The 14,057-nt window shown below is 39.4% G+C and overlaps 3 protein-coding genes across 8 annotated transcripts; 1 reads left to right on the forward strand and 2 right to left on the reverse strand.

The window, feature by feature from the left end:
- On the reverse strand, positions 1-4,118 carry LOC112176602 (splicing factor U2af small subunit B). Of its 6 annotated transcripts, none has more exons than XR_005803193.1 (4): positions 3,115-4,118; positions 1,472-1,532; positions 720-806; positions 1-544 (listed from the first exon to the last, which is right to left on the reverse strand). XR_005803193.1 is itself a non-coding variant. In XM_040510643.1 (2 exons), exon 1 carries the CDS (start codon positions 3,998-4,000, stop codon positions 3,143-3,145), a length of 858 nt encoding a protein of 285 aa, XP_040366577.1. In that variant the 5' UTR covers positions 4,001-4,118; the 3' UTR covers positions 1-544; positions 3,115-3,142. The 6 variants fall into 6 exon arrangements, 2 of the variants coding, with proteins under 2 accessions (XP_040366577.1, XP_024170378.1); XR_005803192.1 differs by lacking the exons at positions 1-544; positions 720-806 and adding exons at positions 813-1,121; positions 1,227-1,359; XR_005803194.1 differs by lacking the exon at positions 720-806.
- An 848-nt stretch (positions 4,119-4,966) lies between these two features.
- On the reverse strand, positions 4,967-8,833 carry LOC112176601 (mitotic spindle checkpoint protein BUBR1). Its single transcript, XM_024314608.2, has 12 exons — positions 8,631-8,833; positions 8,221-8,433; positions 8,059-8,118; positions 7,436-7,580; positions 7,154-7,311; positions 6,978-7,062; positions 6,821-6,887; positions 6,672-6,726; positions 5,760-5,916; positions 5,563-5,648; positions 5,332-5,409; positions 4,967-5,240 (listed from the first exon to the last, which is right to left on the reverse strand). Exons 2-12 carry the CDS (start codon positions 8,430-8,432, stop codon positions 5,177-5,179), a joined length of 1,167 nt encoding a protein of 388 aa, XP_024170376.1. The 5' UTR covers position 8,433; positions 8,631-8,833; the 3' UTR covers positions 4,967-5,176.
- A 2,965-nt stretch (positions 8,834-11,798) lies between these two features.
- Positions 11,799-12,479, forward strand: LOC112178648 (calvin cycle protein CP12-3, chloroplastic). The gene has a single exon (XM_024316817.2). The coding sequence runs from the start codon at positions 11,862-11,864 to the stop codon at positions 12,261-12,263; it is 402 nt and encodes a 133-aa protein (XP_024172585.1). The 5' UTR covers positions 11,799-11,861; the 3' UTR covers positions 12,264-12,479.
- Positions 12,480-14,057: the final 1,578 nt, after the last annotated feature.

A 14,057-nucleotide genomic window follows, 5' to 3' on the forward strand; every position in this document is an offset into this window, starting at 1 on the left:
TTTCTCGTCCGCAATCTACTGCCATAATCCACAAAACAAATCACTATATATATAGAGCTCACATACAAGGGTTTAAAGACTAAATTACATTAACTACCAACAACAATATTGAGCCACCAACAGTATCTGCACACCATCATCTAAGACGAATCTAATGACTAGCACTCATCGTCTATAATGATTTTCTAGGTTTATCCACTACAGCATCTACATCCTCGTAGTTGCAAACCCTATCTTTACAATGGAGCTTCAGAAACGCCACCAACAATTCCTTGATATAGAGAGAGGACAAATTAGTCAGAGGTGTCTCGGAGATGGAAAGAATTTAGCACCAAACACCAATAAACAACCTGTCAAGGTTGCAAAGTCGACATATTTTCACCGAACTCAGATGTTCTGGTAGAAAGGGTACCCCTAAGGGTTTATAGGCAAGTAAGGTTGAAGGAGAGGTCACTAACACACAAATTAAAGTTTGGCATCATCACTACATTCATACCACCGCATTGATCATCCTTCATTAGAACTATGGGCGCCAGAGAACCACCTAGACCATTTCATTGAAAAAGACATGTCACAGTGACTATTGTGTGCTAGACGAATATAATCTAAACTGATTGATGATGCAATACACTTGCAGAACAGTTTTTGGGGGAGAAGGACCAGTGATGTATATATCCTGCAGAACAAAATACCTAGTACCAATTTAACCAAAGGAGTACCTAGAGGCAGCCTACACCATAGCTAGTTATAGAATCATCAACTCGTCAGGTATCCTGTTTCTGACCTGTTTTCTTGTTCAGCTAACCCTAAAACCATACACGACAATATTATTAGTTAAAAGAAAAGGAAAATAAGGTAAAAATTCGGGACTTGATAAAATCAGGAAAAGAAAACCGAATAACGCTCTATCAGTCTGTCAAGCACTAACTATCAACTTGTCAGGTATCCTGTTTCTGACCTGTTTTCTTGTTCAGCTAACCCTAAAACCATACACGACAATATTATTAGTTAAAAGAGAAGGAAAATAAGGTAAAAACTCGGGACTTGATAAAATCAGGAAAAGAAAACCGAATAACGCTCTATCAATCTGTCAAGCACTAACTTCCAGGTCCCCTGGATACCTACACAATGATGTAACATTATAAAAAGCAGACAATTCTGGCCAGCAAGACGTGATATAAAACTGGTAATTGCGGGTCTGATAAAGAAGCAATGCAAATGCTAACCTATCACCATATCACCAGTGTGCTGAGTATCCAATATAGATTTAGCATCGGATATTCTATTATCATGGATGCCGTTATGATGTGTAGACTGTAGAACAAGCACCCAGCCTAAGAACCTAAACTGCATATGATGCTATCGCGTAGATAGCAACATCCTGTAGTATTAGATGGGAAAAGAAAAATAGCAAAAGGAAAAAAACAAATAATAAGAACACAGGGTCGAGCTAACTGTGTGATATACGTACTGCAATAGCAGTGGAAGTCATCAAAACTAGAATCTCCACGACATGAGCTTTACACTAACAGCTGTAAAGACAACAAAGGAAACCATATTATAATCAGATTCACTGGATGACCTTTTTAAACTAAGAAACAAAGAATTTCTTTATTAAAAAAAAAAAAAAAAAAGCATATTTGATTGCTGAGAAATCACTATGAAAGGTTTCGACTTCTCACATCTAAATGGCAATGCAGATAACTCATATGGTTTACATTGCTTTTTAAAATGGTATGCTATAAAAGGTAAACACACGCACAGTCAGCACCTTAAGCAACAAGCATCTCAGGAAAAATGCCATAACAAGTTCTGAACATACATGACAACCAGAATTACAACAGAATGGTGTGGAAACTGAATAAGTGGAAACCAGAACACTTTTACTTGCCATATAAAAAAGTAAAGTAGATTGTGTTTTGTGTGTTCCCTAGGCCACTATCTGTACACCAAACTTCCAAAGAATCCAGAATGGACAATTTAACTATATTTTGAGAAGCAAGATATAGGTCCAGACCTTAAGCAAAAAGACTCATGCTTCAACTTTAATCTATTAAACAAGTTTAAACAAGGTCACAACAAGTTTCACAAAAGGAACTCTTTCTCACAAGGAAAAATATATAAAAAATACAAAGAGATACTGAGGGAATGAAAACAATATAAAGCTACTTGTCTGCAGCACAGTCTAAGTAACTGAGAAGTCAAGAAACCCTCTCAACAAGTGAAACTATTACATTTAAAGGAACTCTTTTATGATTAAAAATGATGAAAAACGCAAAGAGATACTACAAATGAACATAATTATAAAGCTACTTGTCTGCAAAGTTAAGTAATTAGTAATAAAGTAATCATTAACCAAAGAGAATGAAAAGCATAAAGACCGACGCTAGCAGGTTAAGTTAACACAAATAAAGCAAACCTACTAATCCTTTAACCAATTATTACCGTATGCTTAGGATGCTACCACCTTACGTTCATGGACGGACAGGTTCATACTCATTTCTAAGTGAGATTTGGTGCCCACATGATTATGAAACTCATGCTTTCTATCATGTAGCAGGTAATGGCACATCCTTCTTCCCTCAAAGACTGTTTTGTAATCAGCAAGATTTAAAGTGAAACCTATCCATTCACCAACTGGTCCAAGTCCTAATCTAAAGACTACTTCATCTATGAAACCTTCAAAATATGAGCTATCCACAACTGAATTGAAACTAATACATATGTGACAAATTCATCCTCATAACCTCTAACTGATCCACAACAAGGCTGAGAATATAAGGATTATCAATTTTAGACATACTTGATTCTACTTGTTCTAAAATATATAACAAAGCAGAATAAGCATAGAGAGAATACAAAGAGTAGAATAGTGGATAAAGTACAGCATCACAAAGAAAATAAAAATTAAAAGACATGGTGAGCCAGTCTAGTACTCGGGTGTCCATTCACCAATGACAATTAAAAGCCTAAACACCCTAATCAATACTACTCTCTAGGCGAGCAAAGAAAGCAGGTCATCTCACACTAGTCTACTCTCTAGGCAAGCAAAGAAAGCAGGTCATCTCACACTAGTACATTAAGTTTAAAATGACACAGATACAGAAAGATTACCAAATCCCAACGAAATCCAATGCCACAATCACAGCTTCCCCTCCCTTTCTCGATTCCACTGCTCAATCCTAGCTCGGCGTTCTTCGCTCCCTTCCCTCACTGCTGCCGCCACGGGGCTCCTGCTCCTGGTTCTGCTCCGCCTGGGACTGCTATGTCTTCTCCTCCCACTGTCTCTGTCCCTGTCATACCTATCCTTGCTTCTCCTCCCATTCCCTCTATAATCTCTGTCCCGGTGGTCCCGTTTATCATAATCCCTATCCCTATCCCTCCGGTGCCGCGGGCTCAAACTCCGGCTCCGGCTCCGGCTAGCCCTATACCCGCGGTACCTCCCATACAGCTTCCTCCTCAATTCCCTCCCAATCAGCTTGACGTGCATAAAATTACAGTAGCCGCCTCGATTGCAGTTGTTCTCCTCGAACTGGCGACACGTGGCTTCCCGGAAATCCGTCACCGGAGAGAAGTCGGCGATAATCGGGCGGCCGTTATAGAACCTCCCTTGCAAGGCCTGGAGGGCGGCGGCGGCCTGGTCCTCCTCCTTGAACTGGACGTAGACGTTGCCGATCATGTGATCGGCGAGATTGTCGCAGACGTTGAGGCTCTCGATCTCGCCGAACTTGTCGAGCTCCTCGAAGATGTCCTCGTAGAAGTCCTCGAAATGGTCCTGGATCTTGCGGGGGTCGATGGGCTGGCCCTGGGGGTCGACGCCGGGGGTGATCATGTCGGGGCGCTGGTACATGTTGGAGAGGAGCAGAGTCGGGCTGATCGTCGGCCGGTTGTGGAGACGGGAGCACCGGTCGCCGTGACGGCACGCGCCGATCTTGAAATAGAACGGGCAGTTCACCCGGTCCTTCTCGGTCCCGAATATCGAAGCCAAGTGCTCCGCCATCGCTACTCTTCTCTCTCCGTCGTCGAGTGAGCCCCAACTCTTAACTCAATTCAATTGGAATTGCAACTTCCAATTGCTGTGAAGGTAGCAAGTAGCAGGATCAACGGCAACTTTATATCATGTGCGTACACGTGCTGACTTCGTAGACCAGATCAACGGCACTTCAATCTTTCGGGAATGTCCTTGGTTTTGATCATACGACGTAGTTTTTGGATATTTTTGATATCCAATGAGAAAGAAAGAATGTGACCTACTAACTCATCCTTTTTCCAACTGTCCATCAAGGTGGGGGTCGGTTGTGGATAAAAAGTGGTCTCACACAGAAAAAACAAATTTGTCACAGAAAAAGCAAATTTTCACATCAATTTCTGTTGTCATCGAGATGGTTACGCATGGAGAACACTCCTACTAGGCTACTATATGATCGTACTAGAACCGAGTCACGTGAGTTACATTACCTAACAATTGGTGTGGGCGCTAGGCTTCGCGGTAACATATATATCATCTGCTGTGGAGTATCATCTGCTGTGGAGTTAAATAGATGATCAAAGTTGCAGGAGTGGATAGATAAAGTGACTAGGAGGTTGGGTAGAGCAAGCTAAACTCGGAGAAAAAAGAAAATCATGATTAGAGGTGACCATGATGTGACTAAAGAGGATGATGATTGGTGAGAGAGCTTGTATATCGCCCAGAAGGATGAATTGAAACCCACGTTTCAGAGATGTTGCACTCCTTGAAGGTAAGACACAAATAGAGGAGTGACAACATGCAGATCCAGACAGTCATCTATGATCTCATTACCTTCAGTTCTACACACGATGACTAAGAAACCACAACCAATTGTCACACCCCAAGACAAAAAGTTCATGTAGTAATAAAAGAACCCTTATCTCTATACCAAATAGTTTACTCTAGTAGTGACTCTTCATACTTAGAACTTGACTTCAAGCACAATCGAAACGCATGTCAGAAAAACCGAAGTCCATTAACCACACCAGCAATATAATTCAGTTGCATCATTTTCTTATCCAATGGGTGTTTGCCAAGAATTTCTCAACCTTGAGAAATTCATGTGAAACTAAACAAATCCAACATGAACATTTGATAAACCTGGATCAGACTTTAGAGATATAGAGTTGATCCACAGCGACAAGCATAGAACTTCTGCAATTATCATCATCTGGGAAGACTATTTAGAGGGAAATTGCGTAATGGTTGCTGTCTCAACAACTCTGTTTCCCTGCACAAGAAATTAAGAAATACATTAGGGAAGGCTGAAGCAAACATATAAACCAATTTGAAGCATAAGTTCCCATCAAACCAGAGCTTACTTCTTGAGCTCTTGCTCTTCACCCTGTCTAGGCTGCAAGGTTGAAGATTTGGCACCCTCGGCATTCATTCTATGTGTTCTGGAGAAAATTTAACAAGTCAAATAAAATATGATTGATTAGAATTTGCAACAGAACCACATCCCTTACAACTACGACAAAAGTCAAGATTGGGAATTAAAATGCAGTATCAGAAGAAGTGCGCAAAGAAGGGGAAAATGTCATTTTACTCACTCTTCACATTCTTCATCAACAAAAATCTCAATGCAGGCACTAGTAGCAGCTGCTCCTCCAATTCTAGGCACAGGTCTTTGACGAACCTGAAATAATGAAACCCAGTTAGGACTTGGGAGTTTGTAAAGTTGCTGCAAGAATATGAAACTAGAAAAGTTTGCATCCAATATATATTGAAGCAGGAGAGGATAGGAAACCTTATATGATGTCCACTTGGAAGGGATTGCACTATTTTCTTTATTTCTCTCTGCTCTAGGTCCAAGGGTGTGCCAAGAATTCACGTCTTTCTTTGACACTTCTGATTGGTCAAGGGAATCTGAGTCTTCTTTATAAATGCTAAGTGGAACACGACCCCTGAAAAGCCAATAACATAAGGTCTCATGCGCCAGTGTGTTAATAGATCATAAAACAGTAATGCGCTCACAGGAAACACACAGGATATCCACATTGAATAAGCAACCTCAAACTGAAGGGAAGACGATTTTGAGAGAGAAAAAATACAGAAGAACAAGAACAAGAACAAGAGAGAGATGAAAATTCTGGCTCATGGAAAGAACACAGGCATGAATAAGGAAGAATTATAATACAAAAACAGAAACAAGTAAAATGAAGTTTGTAAATAAAATTACAAATGCTGGAGAGGCTAAAGTCGCCATGAGAGTATTGAACACATAATTGAACTGCATCATTATTTTGGATAGACCTATATGCAAGAACATGAATCCTGTGATGTAATGGCATCACAATGTGTTGAAAATCACTTTCACTGCATATTGCATATTACAGAAACCAAACAAAATGATTTTTAGCATAACAATCATTTTCTTTTTCTTTTTCTGAGAAGGACATAACAATCATTTTCAACTTTCAAGAAAACGAAAAAAGATAGAATCACTAACAACGCCCTTCAGCACCTTCTTTTGAACTCAACACAATATCCAAATTGGTGTGATTGAATTGTAATTGGACATATAACTTAGATGGTTTTCGGTGATAGGTTTATAAGTTTCTAAGGTTCATAAATCATAACAGTTCAGGAGAAGTAAGTTTACTTGGAATAACCAAACTAATCTAAAGAAGATAAAGTACATAGAATTCCATATGCTCACCTATCTAGCTTCACGTTCTTTTTCAACAAACCAGAGCTCTCACTTGTCTGCAGACCTGCAACATCTCTAAGATTTGAGTAATGCAGGACAAAAGTATCATATCTTTTCTGAAGGAATATAATAATCCAGAAAGTAGCAATGGAACTTACGATTCTCTCCCTTGGCAAGGACAGTTCCAAAGCTTCGGGTGGGTAAGCGTTTCTCAGCTGAATCCTCCTGACAGTTCAAAAAGATTGAACTGTAAATGGCTTGTACACAACAAGTATTACAAATAAATTCCGCACAAAGAGTATAAGAGTTGCATACCTCTGGAGCTTTTGGTGGTCTTCTCATTGAGCGTGCAAGAAATTTCCTAAATGCATCATTCAATTTTTCTGTGGGCTGAGCATTCCTATGAACAAAATAGTAAAGGCTTAATGCATGTCTACAATGAGTAAGACACAGAAAAATGCAATATCACAGTAATGTGAACATATGGAGACCTTGATATCCCAAGATTTAATATTTCATTGGCAGCTTTCACTTTGTTCTTGGATTCCATCAACAAAGCATAAGATATGTAATACTGAGAATGTGTCTTTCCAATTTCATTTGCATCTAGAAAACTGAATATGACTTCAGCATCCGCACAATTTTCAGCCTGCAGAACCAATTTCATTCACAAAATTACATAAGACAATTGAGAATATGAAACTGACACCTAGTAGGCCAGAACCAAGAACCAAATCCTGATAGATTTACAAATGGAAAGGAAAAGAACCCACATATTCCAACCAGACTTTGAGATAACGAAGATCATCCTTGTAGCGGTCTGAATGCCAAAATGTACGCACACATTGCTCATATATCACAACCAGTCCCGAGAAATCCCCACCAGGGGGGAATGCTTCCTGAACCCACTTGATACACCTTTCAGAGAGAGAAAGAGAGTTGGAGGAAAACATAAGGCTCCATTTAGATGAAATTATTTCAAAAAAAAAAAATTTCTTTTGTTCTGAAAAAACTATGAAAGACTACATATATCTGTTTGATATAGCTAGATGCTGTACATTTAAAACGGTTTGCAAACTATACACACAGAGTCATTTACTTCAGAGCTAGGTATAAATGAGAAGCAATAGTTCAGTCAAGCAACTTAAGCTACATATTAGTAAAAGAATACCGAGATTTGAAGTCAATCCCTTCAAATGGAATGCAGAGATTTCTATAAATGCAAAATCAGTACTAATAACAAAAGTACCAGATCCTTTGGTTGCAATAGTTTAAATTGAGAAATTAAACAATGTAATTTGAACCAAATCGCTAGATTTCAAATCAAGCCTTCTCTAGGGAAAAGATGAAATGAAAACATCGAAAAAATGAGAGTACAAAGTAGTCTGGTACTCACTCGAGCCACGGCTGCAGAGGGTCATCTCCTTCATACTCGTCAATTGCTTGAATCAACCGCCTAACCATTGAAAAGAAAAACAAATCAAAAATCAAAACAAAATGGGCATACACACTACTAGATAAAACAAAGCGAAAGAAGATGAAGTTTCGAGAAGAAGACCTTCGTTGTTCAAAGAGGGACTTCTTGAGTTGGTTGTCAGTTTGAGCTTTGAGAGCGTCGTTTAAGATTTCAACTTTGCGGCCTCTCTTCAGTGGCCGCACGTTCTCCTTGAACAGCTCCCACTCGTTCCCTGACTCCCTATTCGACGCCAGGAACTCTGACTCTGGATCCAACATCTCTATTTTCTCTATTTCAATTCCACTTTCCGCCATACTAAATCAAGAAAATTTTCAGAATTCAAAACGAACAAATTTCTAGCAAAATCTAAAAAAAACCCAGAAAAATTAGAGGATACCCAAAACAAAAACAAAAAAAAATCTGCAAGATTACAGCATTACTTTCATGTTTTGTGTTCAGAAAATGTCATAAATTACGGAAAAGGGGGAACTTTCGTTGAGTCTGAAGCTTACCTGCAGAGACCGGTAACAGAAGAATATAACGGAGACTGAAGAGTGAAAGATCGGAGAGATTCTCCGGTGGGGAAGAGAGTGATATGAGTTGAAGATAGAAATCTAGGAAGGGGGGGATGAGATGAGAAGTTGAGAATTTGAAAGAGGTGATGGCGGTGGTCGCAGACTGATTAAGAAAGCGTGTTTGTTTTGTTTTTTTTTTTTCCTTTTTAGGTTTATTGGAAGTTTAAAAATGAAACGGCTAGTTCTCCCGCTCCTTGCAGTCTTGCACGTCGCCCGGGACCCTAAGATGGTTCTCATCAAGTGCCTCACAAAGAATTTAAAATTATAGTTGAGGGATAAGTAGTGTTTGAGAGCTTACGATAAAACTTGAAAATTTAATAGAGATTTTTCACATCTAATTTCCATTTTGTTAAATATTAACTGAAAACTGAATTGCAAGCATTTCTTTTGTTCAATTTAGTTTCGAGCAATTATTTTCAGTTCAATGTAGTTTGGCCATGGATTCAAATTTTGCACATGCGGCTTTGGGACATGTCATGGTGTCTTTTGTGATTTAGAAGATTTGTGGTGTTTCATAACTGCGTTCTACGGATTTGAGCCGGTGGTTTGGTTTGTTCAGTCAAGGTTTTCCTATGGAGGCTAGTTAGTATTTGGGTGGAGGTAGTTTTTTCCTCTCTTTTACACACACACAGGGCCATTCTAGTGAATGATCTTAAGAGATTCTATGTGGGACCCACTTTTCGATCACATAAGGACATCTCCACCATTCAGTTTTTAAGCCTTTGTGAGTTCACTTATGCAAATTTTCAGCCAAATTAATAATTATTTGGGTATTCGTAATTGTGATGTACTATTATGAACAAAAATGGTTTAGGTTTGACAAATTCTAGTTCGTCCATTCGGTTGCAGAGTAATTGATTCATAAATACCTAAAAACTGAACAGTCCAGATGTCGATATCTGATTGAAAATTAGATCCCACAAGAATCCCTTAAAATGACCCAAAAAATAGATCACTCACTAAAAGCCTTGTGTGTGTGTTTATATAATATATACACACACATGGCTTCTAGTGACCTTTTTTTGGTCATTTTAAGGGATTGATTTTTTGACTAACTTTTTTATCACTTATCAACATCTTCACCGTTTAATTGTTAGGTCTATAGGAGTAGATTAATTCTGTCAATTTTAAGCCAAATTAATAATCGTTAAGGATTCAAAACTGTGATTTACAATTATAAAAATGAACTGTTCAGGTTTGATATATTTGGTTCGCCCTGAAAAGTGAACGATCGAGATATCGATAGGTGATCAAAAGTGAGTCGGATCCCTTAAAATAACTAAAAAAAATGGAAACGAAGTAAAAAAAAAAGATGCTCTCCTCTCTGCCTCTCGTGAGAGAAGCTTCTCGGCGACGGCCTACTTCTAGCTAGCAGCGACGCTATTCCTTCGATTGAGAAAGGGGTCCTTTGTCCTCCTTGTCTAAACTATGGTGGTGACAACGAGATTGCTCGGAGGTCTCCCCTAAACATAAGCTTTCGCCTTCTTTCCTTCGTAGCTGTCGTTGGTTGTGATGGTAGTATTGCAAACGCTATGGCTGATCAGATCAGGGATCAGACTTTGCTTGGAAAGAGGGCAGTTGGTACACTCTGTAGTGGTGGCTATTTCGGCCCGATGGTTGATTTTCAGCCTTCTACTGAGGGCGGCGGCAGTTCCTAGGTGGGATTTGTTCCCCTTGATGCTAAGGCAAGTAGCGGCGGTGAAAGGTGGTTACAGATCTTGGATCTGGTGATCGACACTGGCCTTTGGTAGGCGAAATCTTTAGGTTCAGGGGTCACTATGGCGGCTGCTGACGGGATTGATGCTGGAGGTGAGGCTGGTTTTCCTTCTGAGCTCAGTGGAATTTAGGCCTTGAAGGCTGCTAGGATTTCTATGAAACATAAATGCTTTGAGGATGCTTGCAAGGTTGTTTCCAAATCTGAGATTGTTGAAGAACAATTGGATGGTAGGACTGATACTGTGCATATGGTGGAGACTCCAAATGCAATGAAAGGTGTGGAGGGTGATCTTTCATCCTCGACTGCTAATATTATCTAATTTCTTTGAGTGGGCAAAAGCCGGGAGTTTGGTTGGCTTTTATTTCATATGCCTCTAAGCTTCTAGGTTTTTGTTAAAATAATGGTGCGTGGTATGTTGGGTTCTAGGGTTTTGTGTATCCTTAAGGATAGCTCTTTCTGTCGACTCCATAGGAATGTATCATCTTATACTAGTTGCTTAGTTGACATTTCCGCTAAAAAAAAAAAAAAATTAATCTTTAAGTGGAAGGAATATATATATAGCCTTTTTAGTGAGGAATTATTATTATTTTTTATTTTTTATTTTAAGATATTACTTGTGAGACATACATTTCGATCACTTATCAGAATTATCTTGTCCAAATTTCTACCAAATCAATGATTTAGCCACAACCCAAAATATTCGGTTTGAATCAAAATTTAACAAATACTCCATTTTGTGTTTTCATCACTACTTGCTTGTTGCTTCTGCCACAAAAACTTGTCCACCACATTTGTAATTGAACGTGTGTGTAACAAGATAGGATCATTCATCTTCAGGAACTTCTACTCACCAATAGTGTGACAACGTGACTCACCAGCACGCCCAACTATATTCCTTGTCCAAATTTATACCGTATCTGACACATCTGGTCCTCTCAATTTAAAACAAGCTCAACTTCTATAAAAATATATCTAGAAGAAAAATAAGAAACAACGACCACAAACCAAGGTTCATTTATAAAACAAGCCATTCAGAAGAAACGAAGGTAAACTAAACCGTGGGCTACGGGGAGCATTATTATGTGCAGGAAAAACAAAGATCGGAACGGACCAAAAGAAGAAAATATTGGTTGCTTTGGACATTATCTGGATCCTTCCAACGACAGCTAGTTGTTGAGGATAAGGATGTCGTGTAGCAATCACACTTGCCTCTATCATGGTTCATGAATAATGCAAGAGACTGTTACCTACCGACCATTAATCACAACGCCCACCAAAAAGAAAGCCCTCTAGAATATTTGGGGTATTTACGTAAACTCAACCGAGAGTTAAATAATAACCATGGTTAAGCCCAACCAAGGTCTTTCATTATTTATTAATTTGTTAGTCCCAGGCTCCCAGCCAATAAAAACAAGAGAGAAAAGAAGAGCTTCTGATCAGATTCGAAAACCATGGCGTGCTTATCATCTCCATCACTTTCGACCCTGCGCTTCTCTAACGATCTAACGTCGGCGGCGCCGGTGTCCTTTGCGAGATCGGGCCTGGCGGTTCGGGTTACGAATCCGGGTGGGCAGAGGAAGGCGATGAGAGTGATGGCGGTGGCCAAGTTCAAGGGGACGCAGATGAGGGAGAAGCGGCTGACGGAGATGATCGAGAAGAAGGTTCTGGAAGCCAAGCAGGTGTGCGGCGAGGGAGATCCGATCACGGACGAGTGCAAGGTGGCGTGGGACGAGGTGGAGGAGGTGAGTCAAGCCAAGGCCGATCTCAGGCTCAAAATGAAGGACAGTGATCCTCTCGAGTCGTTTTGCCAGGACAATCCTGAGACGGACGAGTGCCGAATCTACGAGGACTGATCCACCATCTCCATCGTTATACCAATATGCTGTTGGTCACTGTGTGCTGCTCTGGTCAGATTTATTAACTAGGATTAGCACGATATTTGTGGAAGTTTGGTGTATTAATAGTTTAATAGTTTTTTTAGAATATATATCTAACTATTATGTTGTCAATTGGTGTTCTTGTACATTATTATATTCCCAATATTTTTTAATATCAAGAAATTAATGAGATGCCCAAGGAGCTATAAATAGAAGCTTACAGTAAACAGTGAAAACAAATGGATATATTTTCTAAAGGTTTTCTAAATTATTCGAGAACTTTTAAAATGATACATGTACTTTCAAAGTGATCAATGTGATATTTGGACTCCAGTTTTCTATCAATGTTGTACATTCGTTCATTTTCCGTCACAGAACCGTTAATTTTACCACGTGTGACTTGCGTGAGGTACAAAATAAAGATTAAAAGATGATTTTCCCTAATTGTAAGGCTATATCTAACATTTTACGTATTTTTAATAAAAAATATATTTTTAGGGAATCATAAATTGGGAGAGAATTGAGTCGTGCTTTCATTGATAATAGAGGTATCTTTATATAGAGGATTATTAGCATTGAGATAGAGTAATACATGGAAATATAATCATACAATGATTAGATATCTACGAATATCTCCGAGAATATCTCTAACATAAACCTTATTACAACTAGAGCAAGTAGAGTCCTGATCACCTGGTCAGCAATTGACCAGGGATCATTTGCTCAATCACCGTCCGATTGAAATCGGACGGTTCACAGCTAAGTGATGAGAGAGAAGAAGAGAGTTGTGAACCGTCCGATTTCAATCGGACGGTGATTGAGCAAATGATCCCTGGTCAATTGCTGACCAGGTGATCAGGATCGAGAGCAAGTAACCTAGAGTTTGGGTCAGATACATATTCTAGATTTACTTGAACACTCCCCCTTGTGTCGCCTAAACGCGGTGCTCCTCTCGTTGCCTCATTAAAAACATTGCCGAGTAACAAAAACCTAGTAGAACAAAAATAACCTCAGTTGAAGGGGAAAAAGAACACAACAAACCCCTTCACGTTTTGAGATTAACATGTAGACATCTTCCCCTGATGACTACGGTCATGGGAGTTCGGATAAGCTTCGCAAACGATGCTACCAACGTGTTTCTCGAAAATGAAATGTAGGCAATGGCTTAGTGAGAAAGTCTGTCACACTGTCCTCAGATTGAACCTAGTTCATTTTGATCTTGAAGAGAGTCTGTTGTTGCTTATTATGCTTGGTGTTGTCGTTATTGATGTAGTCTTGCTTCATTCGCTCAAAGCAAGCAACATTATCCTTATAAATGCTCGTAGGCTCATCTGTGGTAGACTTCAAACCACAATTGCTTCGAACATGAGTAATTATGGATCCAATTCATATACATTCACGAACCACTTCGTGAAGAGCAATAATTGCTACATGGTTCAAAGATATAGCGACTAGGATATTTTCTGTAAACCTCCAAAATATCGAGATCTTGCCCATGGTGAACACTTAACCAGTTTGGGAATGACCTTTGTGCGGGTCAGAGAGGTACCCAGTATCAGCAAAACCTTCCAAAACACTAAAGTTGTTTTGGGATGGGGAGAGGGAATGGAAACCACCGTTGGTGGCGTTCTTGACACATGATGAGTCCAAATCCATAGTCTCTCTGCAGGGATAGAACAAACTCATATCAATCGTATACCTCAAGTACCGAAAGATATTTTTACACCAATCCAATGACATCGTTGGTGCAAAGTTATACCTAGCTAACAA

This window comes from Rosa chinensis, chromosome 7 (genome assembly GCF_002994745.2).
Source record: "Rosa chinensis cultivar Old Blush chromosome 7, RchiOBHm-V2, whole genome shotgun sequence".
NCBI classification, from domain to species: Eukaryota; Viridiplantae; Streptophyta; class Magnoliopsida; order Rosales; family Rosaceae; genus Rosa; species Rosa chinensis.

Excerpts from the sequence above, each read along its gene's own strand:
- LOC112176602 (XM_040510643.1), bottom strand. The coding sequence starts at position 4,000 with ATGGCGGAGCACTTGGCTTCGATATTCGGGACCGAGAAGGACCGGGTG.
- LOC112176601 (XM_024314608.2), bottom strand. The coding sequence starts at position 8,432 with ATGGCGGAAAGTGGAATTGAAATAGAGAAAATAGAGATGTTGGATCCA. Across the intron at positions 7,063-7,153 it reads TTAAATCTTGGGATATCAAG|GAATGCTCAGCCCACAGAAA; the intron begins GTCTCCATATGT and ends TTTTGTTCATAG. Across the intron at positions 5,917-6,671 it reads AAGAACGTGAAGCTAGATAG|GGGTCGTGTTCCACTTAGCA; the intron begins GTGAGCATATGG and ends TTGGCTTTTCAG.
- LOC112178648 (XM_024316817.2), top strand. The coding sequence starts at position 11,862 with ATGGCGTGCTTATCATCTCCATCACTTTCGACCCTGCGCTTCTCTAAC.